The 13,614-nt window shown below is 39.0% G+C and overlaps 2 protein-coding genes across 2 annotated transcripts; both read left to right on the forward strand.

Annotated features, from left to right (window-relative positions):
• Positions 1-5,891: 5,891 nt before the first annotated feature.
• Positions 5,892-7,289, forward strand: LOC9330025 (F-box protein At1g53790). Its single transcript, XM_021014965.1, is given in 2 exon segments — positions 5,892-6,740; positions 6,743-7,289. Coding segments are annotated over 2 exon segments (1,152 nt in total). The 5' UTR covers positions 5,892-6,053; the 3' UTR covers positions 7,208-7,289.
• A 333-nt stretch (positions 7,290-7,622) lies between these two features.
• Positions 7,623-8,155, forward strand: LOC9327336. Its single transcript, XM_002891228.2, has one exon. It carries the CDS (start codon positions 7,689-7,691, stop codon positions 8,040-8,042), a length of 354 nt encoding a protein of 117 aa, XP_002891274.1. The 5' UTR covers positions 7,623-7,688; the 3' UTR covers positions 8,043-8,155.
• Positions 8,156-13,614: the final 5,459 nt, after the last annotated feature.

Here is a 13,614-nt window from a genome sequence, read left to right on the forward strand (position 1 = left end):
ATTCAAGCCCCGAGAGACCACCAAAGACAACCGTCCCGACCCAAGACCTCAACCCGCCGACTCAAGGACCCGAGACATCATTTGCTTCAAGTGTCAAGGCCAAGGTCATTATGCCCGAGACTGCCCCAACCAACGCACCATGATCATCACCACCGCCGGAGACTATGAATCCCAAGACGAAGACGACGCCCCACAAGGCCAAGGCATTGACTCCAAGATCGAGGAAGCCATTACCGAACCGGAAGTTGGAGAACTTCTCATGATCCGCCGCATGCTAAGCACAAGCCAAGCCATGGACGACTCCAACCAATGCGACAACATCTTCCACACCCGGTGCATGGTAAGTGGGAAGGTTTGTGGCTTGATCATAGATGGGGGCTCTTGCACCAATGTTGCGAGTTCTTATATGGTCAAGAAACTTTCTTTGGCTACCACAAGCCATCCCAAACCTTATAAGCTTAAATGGTTGAACAACAAATCCGTAATCCAAGTCTCGGAACAAGTGTTAGTTTCTTTTAGTGTTGGCCCCTACCAAGACCAAGTCTTATGCGATGTTGTCCCTATGCAAGCTAGCCACCTATTGTTGGGTCGGCCTTGGCAATTTGATAAGAAGACATCGCATTGTGGCCTTACCAATGAGTATACTTTTATCCATAATAGTAAACGAATTTGCTTAAAGCCTTTGTCACCCACCCAAGTCAATGAAATGCAATCGAAAATGTCTAGTGAACCTAGCTCTAAGTCAAATTTCTTGGTTAATTCTAGTGATGTTAGGAGATCACTATGTGACTCCTCTTGCCAAGTGTTACTAATGGTCTTTAAAGATGTTTTGACTATAGATTGTGAAGGCAAGGACATTCCGGAGGAGATTAAGGCCATCATCAAGCGTTTTCAAGATGTGTTTCCGGAAGAACTACCGCATGGCTTGCCACCTATCCGAGGGATTGAACATCAAATAGATCTTATTCCGAGAGCTCAATTGCCAAATAGACCCGCCTATAGATTCAACCCAACCGAAGCTAAAGAACTAGAGAAGACCTTTGAAGTAGAGTGTGACGCGTCGGGCATCAGGATTGGAGCGGTCCTAACCCAAGGAGGCAAACCCGTGGCCTACTTTAGTGAGAAGTTACATGGCCCTACCCTCAACTATCCGACTTATGATAAGGAGTTATACGCTTTGGTCCGAGCTATGGAGACTTGGCAACATTATCTACTACCGAGGGAATTTGTGATCCATACGGACCATGAGACCTTGAAACATCTTAGAGGCCAAACCAACTTGAAGAAGAGACATGCGAAGTGGCTAGAGTTTATAGAGGCTTTCCCATACGTTATCAATTACAAGAAGGGCAAAGAAAATGTTGTAGCCGACGCGCTATCAAGAAGACACGCGTTGATCACAACCATGGAAGCAAGGGTTTTGGGTTTTGAAGGGATCAAGGAAGTTTACAAAGAAGATCCGGAGTTTGGGGAGAGTTATAGGGATCACGGCAAAGGAATTCACTCACGGTTCTACATCCAAGACGGGTTTCTCTTTCGGGACAAAAGGCTTTGCATACCCGCCGGATCTATTAGGACCCTACTAATGCAAGAGTCACATGGAGGAGGCCTAACCGGGCATTTTGGGGTTACTAAGACTTTGGAAGTCTTAAAGGAACATTTCTATTGGCCTAAGATGAAGCGGATGGTCGAGAAGTTCGTAGGCCGTTGCATCACTTGCCGTACCGCCAAGGCCACCCCACGGCCACATGGCCTCTACAAGCCCCTACCGATTCCGAATGCACCATGGGTCGATTTATCTATGGATTTCTTGCTTGGATTGCCTATCCAATACCGCAAAGACTCCATCTTCTTCGTAGTAGACCGATTTTCCAAAATTGCTCATTTTATACCTTGCAATAAGACATCGGACGCCACGGCCTTAGCCAATTTGTTCTTTCGGGAAGTTGTGAGGCTCCATGGAATACCCTGTAGCATCGTGTTGGACCGAGACCCCAAGTTCCTTGGTCACTTTTGGAGGACTTTATGGAGAAAGATGGGAACTAAGCTACTATACTCAACCGCGTGTCATCCTCAAACGGATGGTCAAACTGAGGTCGTCAACCGAACTTTAGGCGCCTTGATCCGGACCACCGTGGCAAGCAATCCGGGCACTTGGTTAGAGCTACTTCCCTTTATGGAGTTCGCATACAATCAGTCCGTGCATTCGACAACGAAGAAGTCTCCATTTGAAGTGGCCTACGGATTCAAACCTTTAACCCCCGCGAGTTTGCTACCCTTACCACCCAATGAGATAGAATGTCAAGACGGATTAGCCAAGGCCGAGCTGATCAAGAAGTTACACACCGAAGTCCGGGAAAATCTAGAAAGAAGAACCGAGCAATACGCGCGAAAAGCCAACCAACACCGCAAGGCCATGATTTTCAAGCCGGGAGATTGGGTTTGGTTACACTTAAGACCGGAGCGGTTCCCACAACGTAGAAAGGACAAGCTTAGCCCAAGAGGAGATGGCCCTTTCCAAGTCATCGAGCGGATCAATGACAACGCCTACCGCTTGGAGCTACCCGGTACGTATAACACGTCTACTTCCTTCAATGTTTCTGATTTGGTTCCTTTTGATGTAGGGAATGATGAAGGAGTTCTGAGGTCAGAACCTTCCCAAAGGGGAGGGGATAATGAGACCCAACCTACCGGACAGCATACGGACAACGATCCGGACGAGGGCCGGGACGAGGGACGGGACATGGACCAACCCGGAGCAACCCACGGGACACTACCGGCGACCAAGGTACCTCAAATCCTTCCGGGAGCTGTCACAAGGTCAAGGGGAGCTGCACGCAATCTCAGGATCAAGTGCAATGCCTTCGCGGAAGAGTTCATCCAAACACACGACCCACGGCCATACGGCCCCATTGGACCCGACCATCCGGACGATCATGAGCTTGTCCGGACCGTCTTCACCATCACTAGGTGAAGGCATCAAAGTCACTAGCTGGACGTGGTACTCTTTTTCCCTACTTGGGTTTATCCCACGTGGTTTACCAAGAGGGTTTTAACGAGGCCAACGTACACTAGCGCATGACCACGCATCTCCGCATGACGTGGCCATCTCTCCTCCCTTTCGTAATAAAGCCGTTAGGCTCTTCTTGTCTTATGGTTTGTATTTTGACACGTCTATCCTTGTTGACCCGCGCTTTGACTGTTTGCTTTAGGGTTTTATGAGTCTCCCTTGTAAACGCCTATATAAAGGCCCTCTAAGTCACTTGTAAGGGTTAGCTTCTTTTGAAATAAAAATCAGTCCTTTCTTTTTTCTCATTTGTTGCGAAAACATTGAGAGCTCCTTAGAGTCTTTGAATCGGATTCAAAGCCTCTAAGTGTAACCGTATCACGAGCCCACCATCCCTCGTGTGTCATTACCTCGTTCCACCTTCACACCCCTCTTCTCCAAGTCACCACCGGTTCGAGATACTCACCGGTTGTCGCTACCCACCCTCGCAAATCATCCCTTTGGAGTCTAGGCGATTCGAGCTACTCATCGTCAACCTCCCTCGCCGTCCCGCAACCGTCCATGACCGAAGGCCCTGTCCGTACCGATCGCCGACCGTACCATCGTCCCGAAGGCTATTTCCGTGACCGTGTGACACATCACTGGTGGTAGCTTCTTGATCAAGCAATTCGTTTTGAAGACATTGTAGATCGACGTCCCTTCCAACTCAATCTCTTGACAGATGCGTTGACGAGCCTCCACATGTTCCATAATTTGTTTGGAGTCCACCATATTGAATTTCATAAACTTCACATTTGAGAATCTTTGTAGCCCAAACTCATCAGTCTTGTACTTTTTCTCCAAAGCCAACCACAATGCTTTTGAAGACTTGTACTTGCTGTAGAAGTCAAACAGATCGTTGACCAAGCGGTTCAGAATCTGACCTTCGCAACAATAGTCACCTTGAGCCCAGTTATCCACACTTCCAACCGCATACACATTTGTGGTACCTTTCGGAAGTGTTGGTGGATCCTCTATGAGGTACCTTTCCATGTTCGTGCTGGCCAAATAGTAGCGCATCTTGTCTTGCCACGTTTTGAACCAAGGTTTACCATCAAACTGGTCTAGCATCATCCCTTGGGAAGCAGAAGGAGGTATGGCAGTGTGGGTTGACCCATTACCAAAATGATATGTATCTTTTCAAGTTCTTTTGCAAGGCGCAAACCTAACTCATCAAGAGTCTCAAGAACTTTTCAACGACCTCGTTGTTGGTGTTGATCCAAGTATTCTGTTCACAAATAAAAGATTAGATTAGTATATTAACCAAAAAATTCAGGTAACTAAATTACACCAAATTAGTTTTGCAAACTCGCTTAAGAAGCGTTCGCAGAAACTTGTTTCGCGTTTCACAAACCCACTCAAGTATGAGTGTTCGTGGAAACTAGAGATGTTTATTTAAGAAACTGTCCACAACAATCGCTAAGTAGCATTTGCGAAGCAGTTAGAACGAGGAGAAAGAAAGAAGTAAAAGTTTTTTCTATAAACTTTCTGCGTAAACACTCAAAGATGATTTCAGAAACAATTTTTAGAAGATTTTTAAATCGTTTTTAAAAAATTCGAAAAATTCTCAATCCGTCTAGATTGATAATCTTAATGCGGATTTATTGAATTAAGATTGTAGGAGCGCAAAAACCTAATTGAGAAAAGATGTGAATTTTATTTAGATAACAATAATAACAGAATTACAACAAGTGTATTTAAAGACAGAAAGTAAATCACGGAGGCAATATATGGTATCTTTTTCCATAATTCAATAAATTGGTTGTAAGTGCATTCGGACAATCATGATTTATGAATTCCAGGATACAACCGATCACAAACTAATACACGAGCACACGAGTAATAGACTCAAGCGAACTTGATCTACGATATACTCTCGAACTTACTTTTAAGAAGCAAGAGAGATGCGAGATTTTAAAACTAAGAGTGCTTTCTTTTTGAGAGCTTGAGAAATAATACGAGGCTGGATCTCTTTATATAGTAGAAGAAGGTAGGCCTTGACAGAATATTCTCAGAGTATTCGCCAAGTTACTTGGAGTGAACCCCAAGTTACTTGGAGAAACTCCAAGTTGTTGCCAAAAAATGGAATATTTTCATAAGATTCGACTCTCAAAATTAGGCCAAAAAATACTCGGCAAACCCACAAGCGCGACGGCCCACAAAAGACGACCCGACAACCTGCGCTTGTGCTTAGCCCGGTTCAGTTTGGTTCAATCCAAATTGTTCACTTTACACCCTTATTTCTCATTCAAATCAACTCCGTTTTTGACGTATGTGTATACCATCTTGTAGTACTCGCTACCAGCTTTCCATTGTACTATCGACCTGACAAATCCGTTCAGCTATTTGGCCAAAATTTGGTCAGAAAATCGCTGGAAAAATACTTTGACAAAAAAGCTCCAACAATAAGCATTATTGAGAAGCTTCTCATTCCAAAGCGTTGGAGTGTCTCTGCTTTCAACTTGATCAACCCGTGACTTGTAAACTTAAAAATAACACATTAAGAACAAATTCAATTTGATTCTGTAGATCAATGACCTTGCCAAGTATAGCAAGTTAGATCAAAACGAGTTGTATGTTCTAGGAAATAAATTTTCTAGAACTAAAACCATTATAATCAAAAAGCAGTTTAAATTTAATTTCAAAACAAAAAAAAATATCTGTTCGGTTTTACATTTTTAAACCAAACTAAACCAAATCAAAAGCTTTCTTAATATGCTAACAAAACCGTTTTTAACCAAAACAGTGTTGTACTGGGCCGAGGCTTATCGGAAAGCCTGAAGCAGCCACCATAAAATAAAATAAGAGCAAAGACCTAAAATCAAGATAAGCAAAAACTCTGATTCTCATTATTTTCTTTGAGCGCCTCCCTAAAACTTAATACAATACGAACTTTGACTTTTGATTACTGTACTGATAGTTGTAGTTTGAATCTGGTCTTATAGATTTTGATTACTGCAACTTCAATCACAACCTGTCTAAGCTTTGAATCGTTTTTAGGGTTGCCATGAGAAATCTTGAGCAGCAAGAAACACAATCTCCGAACTCGGGAATATACATCCCAATCGATCTCCTCATGGATATATTTTCTCGAGTTCCGGCGACCACTATAGCAAGGTTTCATTGTGTATCTAAATTATGGGGATCCATACTTTGCCGTCAAGATTTTACCGAGTTGTTCTTGAATATGTCTTTGACTCGTCCACGCCTGCTCTTATTCACCTTCCAAGCTGACGACAATGGCAATATATTCTTCTTCTCTTCACCTCTGCCTCAAAATCCAGATGAGAACACGTCTCTTGTACCAACCCGTTATCATGTTCACCATAAGAATTCTCCTAGAGAGTTTTCGTCTGAATTTGGTTCTCCTCTTCGTGGATTCATTTGTTGCCGTGATAAGGGAAGTCTAGATACTATGGTTATTTATAACCCGGTCACAGGAGAGTCCTTACCCTTACCCAAAGTGGAATTGAAGAGTGTTAATACTGTGACAAGACCTTATTTAGGGTATGATCCGATTGACAAACAGTTAAAAGTATTGTGCATCAAGTTCGGTGGAATCCCGGATATTTTTGTTGATCATCAAGTGTTGACATTGAATAATGGAAAACATTTATGGAGAACAATCCAATGCAAACCCCATTATCCTAAATCCAATGGAATATGCATAGATGGTGTTTTGTATTATACAGCTCGGGTCTATAGGACGATACGCGGGATTCTATAATAGTTTGCTTCAATGTTAAGTCTGAGAAGTTTAGTTTTATTGACATAGATGGATGCATGTTGATGACTCATTCTTGTACTTTGATCAACTACAAGGGTAAATTAGGTGCACTTCAGTTTACATTTTTGTGTCAAAGACAACTTGAGTTTTGGATTCTAGAAGATGCTGAGAAATATATATGGTCCAAAGATATCTACATATTGCCTTCTTTGTGGGACAACATAGTTCAACGTGCCGAGTTATTCATTGTTGGAATGACTGGTAGAGGTGAAGTTGTGTTGTCACAGTACTGTCTAGTAGAACCATGTTACATTTATTACTTCAACCTTGAGAGCTGGAGTTTCACAAGAGTTCAAATACAAGGTCTTGAAGTGTTTAAGCGTACGAGAGTTTACACCTCTCTAGACTATGCTGAGAATTTGAAACTTATGTAAGTGTTCAAATCTTGTTTTCAAGCTTTGTCTAGTTTGGATAAAAGAACAAAAAAAAAGTCTCAAATCACTTGGGAAACAAGAAGTTACCCTCATGTTTTGGTATGTTCATGAATTGTTTTTATATTTTGGTAATTTATCTTTCATGACTTTGCTTTAGTTAACAAAATGGAACAATAATTGTGAGAATTATGAATTTTGCCTCTTCAAATTCTTACATATTTTTGGATTCAACCATCAAAATCAAATATTTTGAGAGCCTATTTTTCTTGGCTTTTACTCTTTCATTATTTATTTTTCTAGGTTAGCTTAACAAAAACAACAAGCAAACAAAACCTTAGGATGGGAGCTAAGTCATTAGAAACTTAGCAGCAACCTACTATTCTCAATTCTCACTACAAATAAGCCACATGAATCTCCATCTTTCTCACACCAGACCCACCTCAAGAAATAAATCATCAGCCTCACACTTCATACACAATCAATGGCCTCCACGGATTCATCAGTTTACCGTCCCACACCAACTCCAGACCATGACACTACTGTTGTAGTAGTTGTGTTTGTCTCTTTGGGTTGTGTCATGTTCTTGGCGTTTCTAGCTTTTGTTATCTGGTTCTTGATCAAGAAGAGATCCAGGAAGCACCGTGAGAAATCTGAGGCGGTTCGTGTGGATGAGCACTTTAAGATGAAGGAAGCTATAGTCGAAGGACCTAATGGACAAAAGTCTGTGATGTTATCAGTTGAGGATGATGTTAAGATCGAAGACGCGATCAAGAGAGATGAGAAAGATCTGAAGAAAGATGGTGGAGTTGGATCATCAGTCGTTACCCGTTCGTGAATGAGCTTTCTTCATTCATAATGTTGCCAATCTATTTATTTGTATTATAATTGTGTTTGTGTGAATCATTTGTTTGGTGAAATAAAAAAGCATATGAAATCTTATTATATAAAGTATGGTTTTTCAAAGGAATCACTAAAAAAAAGTATGGTTTTCAAAGTTAGTAACTCATAGGATTGTGCCACGTGTCAAGTTTATCGATCAGATGTTGACATGTTTCCCTTAAAAAAATAAAATAAAAAAAAAAACTAAAAAAAGGAAACAAAATTTACGTATACTAATTTAAATGTTTATACCTAAAAAAATTTAAATTTTATTTTTATTAACCAAAAAGAAAATTAAGGAATTTGTTTTACATGTGTTATTGGTCAATTAAATTTAGTATGTATTAACTTTTTAAAAAATTATTTAGTATATAAAAATATATGTTAAACAATGTTTGTTTCCAAAATATTTTTGTGGATTTCTGTTTTTTATTAATTATTTAATATTAACTAAGATATAGATTTAATCTGATATAAATATTATTTTGATATGAAATTAGTATCACTTAAGATGAAGTGTGTAGATTAAAAATCGAATATATTATGATGAAATAGATAGTTGAATTGTACTGCAAAATTGAATGTGTAAGATGGAAATTTATTTTTTCTATCTAAATACTAAATCAAATATAAATAAAGAGTGTGGGTTACTATTTAGAATTAAAATATTATCAATAAAATTGAGTGTGTAGAATTAAAATGTATAATACAATAGAACTGGCCGTCAAAAAAAAAATACAATAGAACTGCAAAGATTGTCATAACGGATAATCGGATTCTTGTGGAGAAACCTGGTGGATCTGACATCTGGCCGTTCTAAAATATGGGCTAGGAGTACTATCATAGTGATTAGGATCTAGAAAATAATAAGTATGTGATTAATACTTGAATTTGGAAGAAAATGTAGGAATGAGAGAGGAGAGTGAATAGAATCAAGAAGAGAATAAGTTGGTGACTCAGGCCCGGTCGATGGCTCAGAGCTTTCATTATATTTATAAAAAAACAAACATAGAAAAAGTCCATATTTATTTCAAAAAATTAAATATAATCCAAAATTTAAATATAAAAATCCAAAATTCAAAAAAATATATATATATCTGAATAAGCCAGTAATATATTAAAATTATTTTAGTTTTTCTAATAACACCAGAAAATTAACTAAAAATAGTAAAAAATATTATTTTCATGATAAAAGGTTCAAAAACAAAAATCACGAAGGTTCTCTCTTTTCTTGGACCGGGGCGGGGCAAATATTGTATCTATAATTATCAACATGCATAATTTATATTTATAATTCAAATATTATCAAAAATTATATTTTTTTCTCACATCCGCCTAAATAGCCTTATCTAGTATTTATATAAATTCTTTGGACAAAGATGGTTCTTCAAACTTGGGTTGGTGATGGTTTTTTTTTTTTTTGTTCTAGGAGCAAACGTGCAATTTTGTGGATTTGAGAGAACCAAAAAAACTTGTATCTCTAAGGATTAAGGAAGTTAGAAACTTTCCCGTTTTTTGTGAAACTTTCTAATTTTAACAGAATATTACTATAGTTCTGAAACCCTATCAAATAATTTTATAGTATATTGTAAATTTAGTTTTCCTTTTCGTTAGTATTTGGAAAGCTAAAACTCATGCTTCTCTTAGACTAACAACATTTACTTATTTTCTTGTGTTGGTAATTGTAATTTTTTTTTTGTAGGAGTTTTCCTTTACTTGGTTATTTTATTTTTTAATCATGAACACGGATTTTCTTAATGAAGCTTAAAGTATTCATGAAACAAAAACGAATATAATGAAACACATAATATTATTATCATAAACACAAATGATCTTGAAGCTTTATGTTTTAGCTAAAAATCATAGTTTTTTTAGACTAATAACATTAAGTTTTATTTTCCCACGGTGACAATTGTAAATTTCACTTCTAATTGTTACGTAAATTTTCCATTAAAATTTACAGTAACTATTATTTTTTATTTCAAAGTAGAAAATAATAAAAAAAATAGTAATATTATACTTTTCTTGGACTAACAACATTAAGTTATTTTTCTGTGTTGGTAATTGTAAATTTTCCTTCTATTTTTTTTCTGTTAATTTTTCCATTAAAATTTACTGTGATTATTACATGTTATTTTAAAATAGCAATAAATAGAAAATAGAAAAATAGTATTTTTAAATAATAGTTTATTAGCGGTTTAAGAGGTACCTTTATTTTTTTTTATTTTTTAAGTTTCTTGAATAAGAGGCAGCATCATTTACATTTCGATAATTGGCAATTACAGATTAATTTGAAGCTTTGTTGCCATGATTTTAAATCATGAATAATGAAAAAAATAAGAATTTGTTATTCATAACTTATACAAATTATACTAAATAATAAAATAGTATCTAGCCAGATAGTTGATGTTTATGAAGGTCTATTGAAAGGAGTGAGTTACTCTGTTATGCTTTTCAGGGTTTCTCGTAATGTAGGAGTTGTGAAGAGTACTGATCCCCTTTACAAAATAACATTCATTGATTCAACTATTGTTACGAACACCAATGTTGTCTTGCAATCCCCGATTCATCGTCTTATTCCTTTCTCCTCTGTATAAAAAAGCACTATTTCAAAAAAAAATACTAGCGTGAAAAAGCTCTCAGGCCCTCTTCCCAAGATAACTAAAAGAAGTAACCTGAGTTTGAAAAAACAGATCTCAGCTACTTTTTAGTGCTAAATAAAGAAATTTTTCACTTTTCCGGTGACTTCTTCTTGCCTTTTTGGCTCTACCGGTCTTCTCCATCATGCAAAAGGCATGAGGGAACTGTCTACTACCTCTACCAAGCATCTAGAGGATCAAACTTCAGCTCCTGCTCTACCTTTTGGCTATGTTCCTCCCCAAGCCCCTTTGACAAGAAGCTCCAACAACCGTAGTCCCTCAATCTATGGTATGGAAACTCCCTCTGTCCTCCCTCTCTTGTACTAACTTGTTTTACTTGAACCCTCTTGGAACCGTTTCTTAGTTTCTGTGGTTAAATTTTGAGGATTCCCTCTCACTAAAACCACAGATCTATTTGTAAAACATATGCTAGATTTCTCTCACTTTCAGTGAAGAACCCTCTCGAAAACTTTACTGAAGCTCCAGCCCCTGCAACCCAAGACTCTTCTCAGCTCACTATGACGCCCAGATACTCTTACTCAAGCAAAGGAAAAGGTATCGCCAAAGAAGATTCTTCTCCCTCAAGAGACCACAAACATCACTACTCTCAAAAAGCACAAGAGACTTCTAGAGACCAACCTTTCTCCTCTAGGGACCGCAACTCCTCCTATGGAACAAGAAGGATTGAGTCAACGAGCCACTATGCTCCCCCTCCTTGCAAAAGAATAAGAGCCCCACCTCTGGACAACTCAGATCTCATCAAGGAAAACTCTCTAACGCTCCTTGGTCGGCTTACAAATCCTTCTGTCCAACGATTATGGTCTCTTATTGATAATAGGTTTTTAAGATCAATTAATCCTAAAGCACTATCGTGTCGTTGTAGTACTGAAGGTTGTCAATCCATTTTAGGTGTGATGCAAACAGATGAGATGTGATCAGAAGTCACTAAGTCAAGCCAAGCAATTACAGGTTTTGGTGTTTCTGACAGTTCTAAGTGATCATGCAGAAAATGGAAAAATTGCAGAATTACAGAAATCACTCGACCACAACTGGCTGATGCCAGGAGCAGGATGTGGTCGAGTAACAGGCAAAAAATGTAACAAAATCACTCTACCACACAGTCTGTTGCCAGACACTGGATGTGGTCGAGTGGATGAATGAAAACAGGTAAGAAATGTGACAGCAGGCAATGACAGCAATAAATCATAAGCAATGCGAACAGAGAAATCAAATAGACGAGAAATTCCTAAGGATGAGGTAATCGAATTGAGTGGTTTCCTTAGCCTATTCAGATGGTTAACAAAGCGCAATCAAGCTATCCCTAGACAACAGGTTCAACAACAGATTAATTAACTCCCATGACAGAAACCCTCAAGCAAAGCTAGCCCAGACTAATTCCCATTAACGGAATCTAACTATGCAGGCAATACGATTCAACGATTCAACCTATTACAGTCAATAAACGCTCTAAACGGCCAATCCCTTGGGATAAAGACGCATATCTCTGGAACTAGTGGATCAAGCATTCCATCGAACATCTTCTGGGTGCGGGAATGCTTTAGATCGAGTTCTAGTTGATCAGAAAGAAACAAGTAATAAACACAACTAGTCCAGAAGGGATTCAAACAATTCTAAAACTTTACCATCCTATAGACTACGGATCCCACAACCATTCTATCCCATCCTTAAGAATTCTATGTCACTACTCAGACATCACACTCAAAGACATAATCGCAAATAAACAAGAAGATTGCATAAGTAAAGAGATTGAGAGTAAAGAAACAAAGTGATAGAACCAATCAAACGCGAAATCTGAATAACTGGGAAAAATCTCGAATTACAAGTTTGCAGAAGAAAACGGCTAAGCGATAGAGTAAACTAGGTTTAACAGAAATGAAAACTTGAAGCAAAAACTAGACGTAACGTCGATGTCTCGGGACAAACCCTCGAAGACTTATTTAACAAAGCAAAACTAAAACGACAGAAGAAGGATCGGGAATCCACTCAATCGGCCCGTAGATAGTAATAGGCCGAAGCTGGGCCTTTGTGGTCGAGTGAAACTCCAAACTGCTTCCAAACACTTCTTCTTCTCCTCTTCTCTTCCTTATGCTCAGCTTGTCCGGTTGAGTGCGGATTTGAGAAGACTTTGAAGACGTGATCGAGTGAATGACAGAGTGATGTGGTCGAGTGCTTCAGGAAGATGATGGCTGCTGTCACTCGACCACTTGGTCGAGTGGTGTGGTTGAGTGAATGAGGCGGGTGGTGGCTGGTGCCACTCGACCACGGGGTCGAGTGGTGTGATCGAGTGGTGTGATCGAGTGCATTGGTCGAGTGAGCAAAGAGGATGGTGGCTGCTTTCACTCTACCACATGGTCGAGTAAGTGCTGCAGAAGGTACTCGACCTTGTGGTCGAGTATGCTCTGCTGACTCCGGGTCATTTCTTCCAATTTGATCACCAATAGCTCCAAATCACCTGAAAACAACTCAGAAATGCAAAATGTATGCAAACCTATCCTAATCATGCAAAGTATGCAAGAATAATGAAGAATGATATGAAACAGTGATGAATGTCATGAAACTAGACTCAAAACAATGATGAATGTATGCAGAAAACATGCAAATTGTAGACACATCACTTATACCATTCCTCTCGAACCGTTGGAACCTTAAAGGGAAAGCACTAGGGTCAGACCTAGGAAAAGGTTGTTTCAAATTCCGGTTTGTTATAAAGAGGATCTTCAAAAGGTGCTTAGCAACAGGCCTTACCACTTTGATGACTGGATGGTTATTTTGCAAAGATGGGAACCTGTCATCTCAGCCTTCTTTCCATCTTAAATTCCTTTTTGGATAGAGATTCAAGGCCTTCCTCTCCACTACTGGAAACCAAAG

This window comes from Arabidopsis lyrata, assembly GCF_000004255.2.
Source record: "Arabidopsis lyrata subsp. lyrata unplaced genomic scaffold ARALYscaffold_1, whole genome shotgun sequence".
Classification (NCBI taxonomy): Eukaryota; Viridiplantae; Streptophyta; class Magnoliopsida; order Brassicales; family Brassicaceae; genus Arabidopsis; species Arabidopsis lyrata.

Coding starts and splice junctions, on each gene's coding strand:
- LOC9327336 (XM_002891228.2), top strand. CDS start 7,689: ATGGCCTCCACGGATTCATCAGTTTACCGTCCCACACCAACTCCAGAC.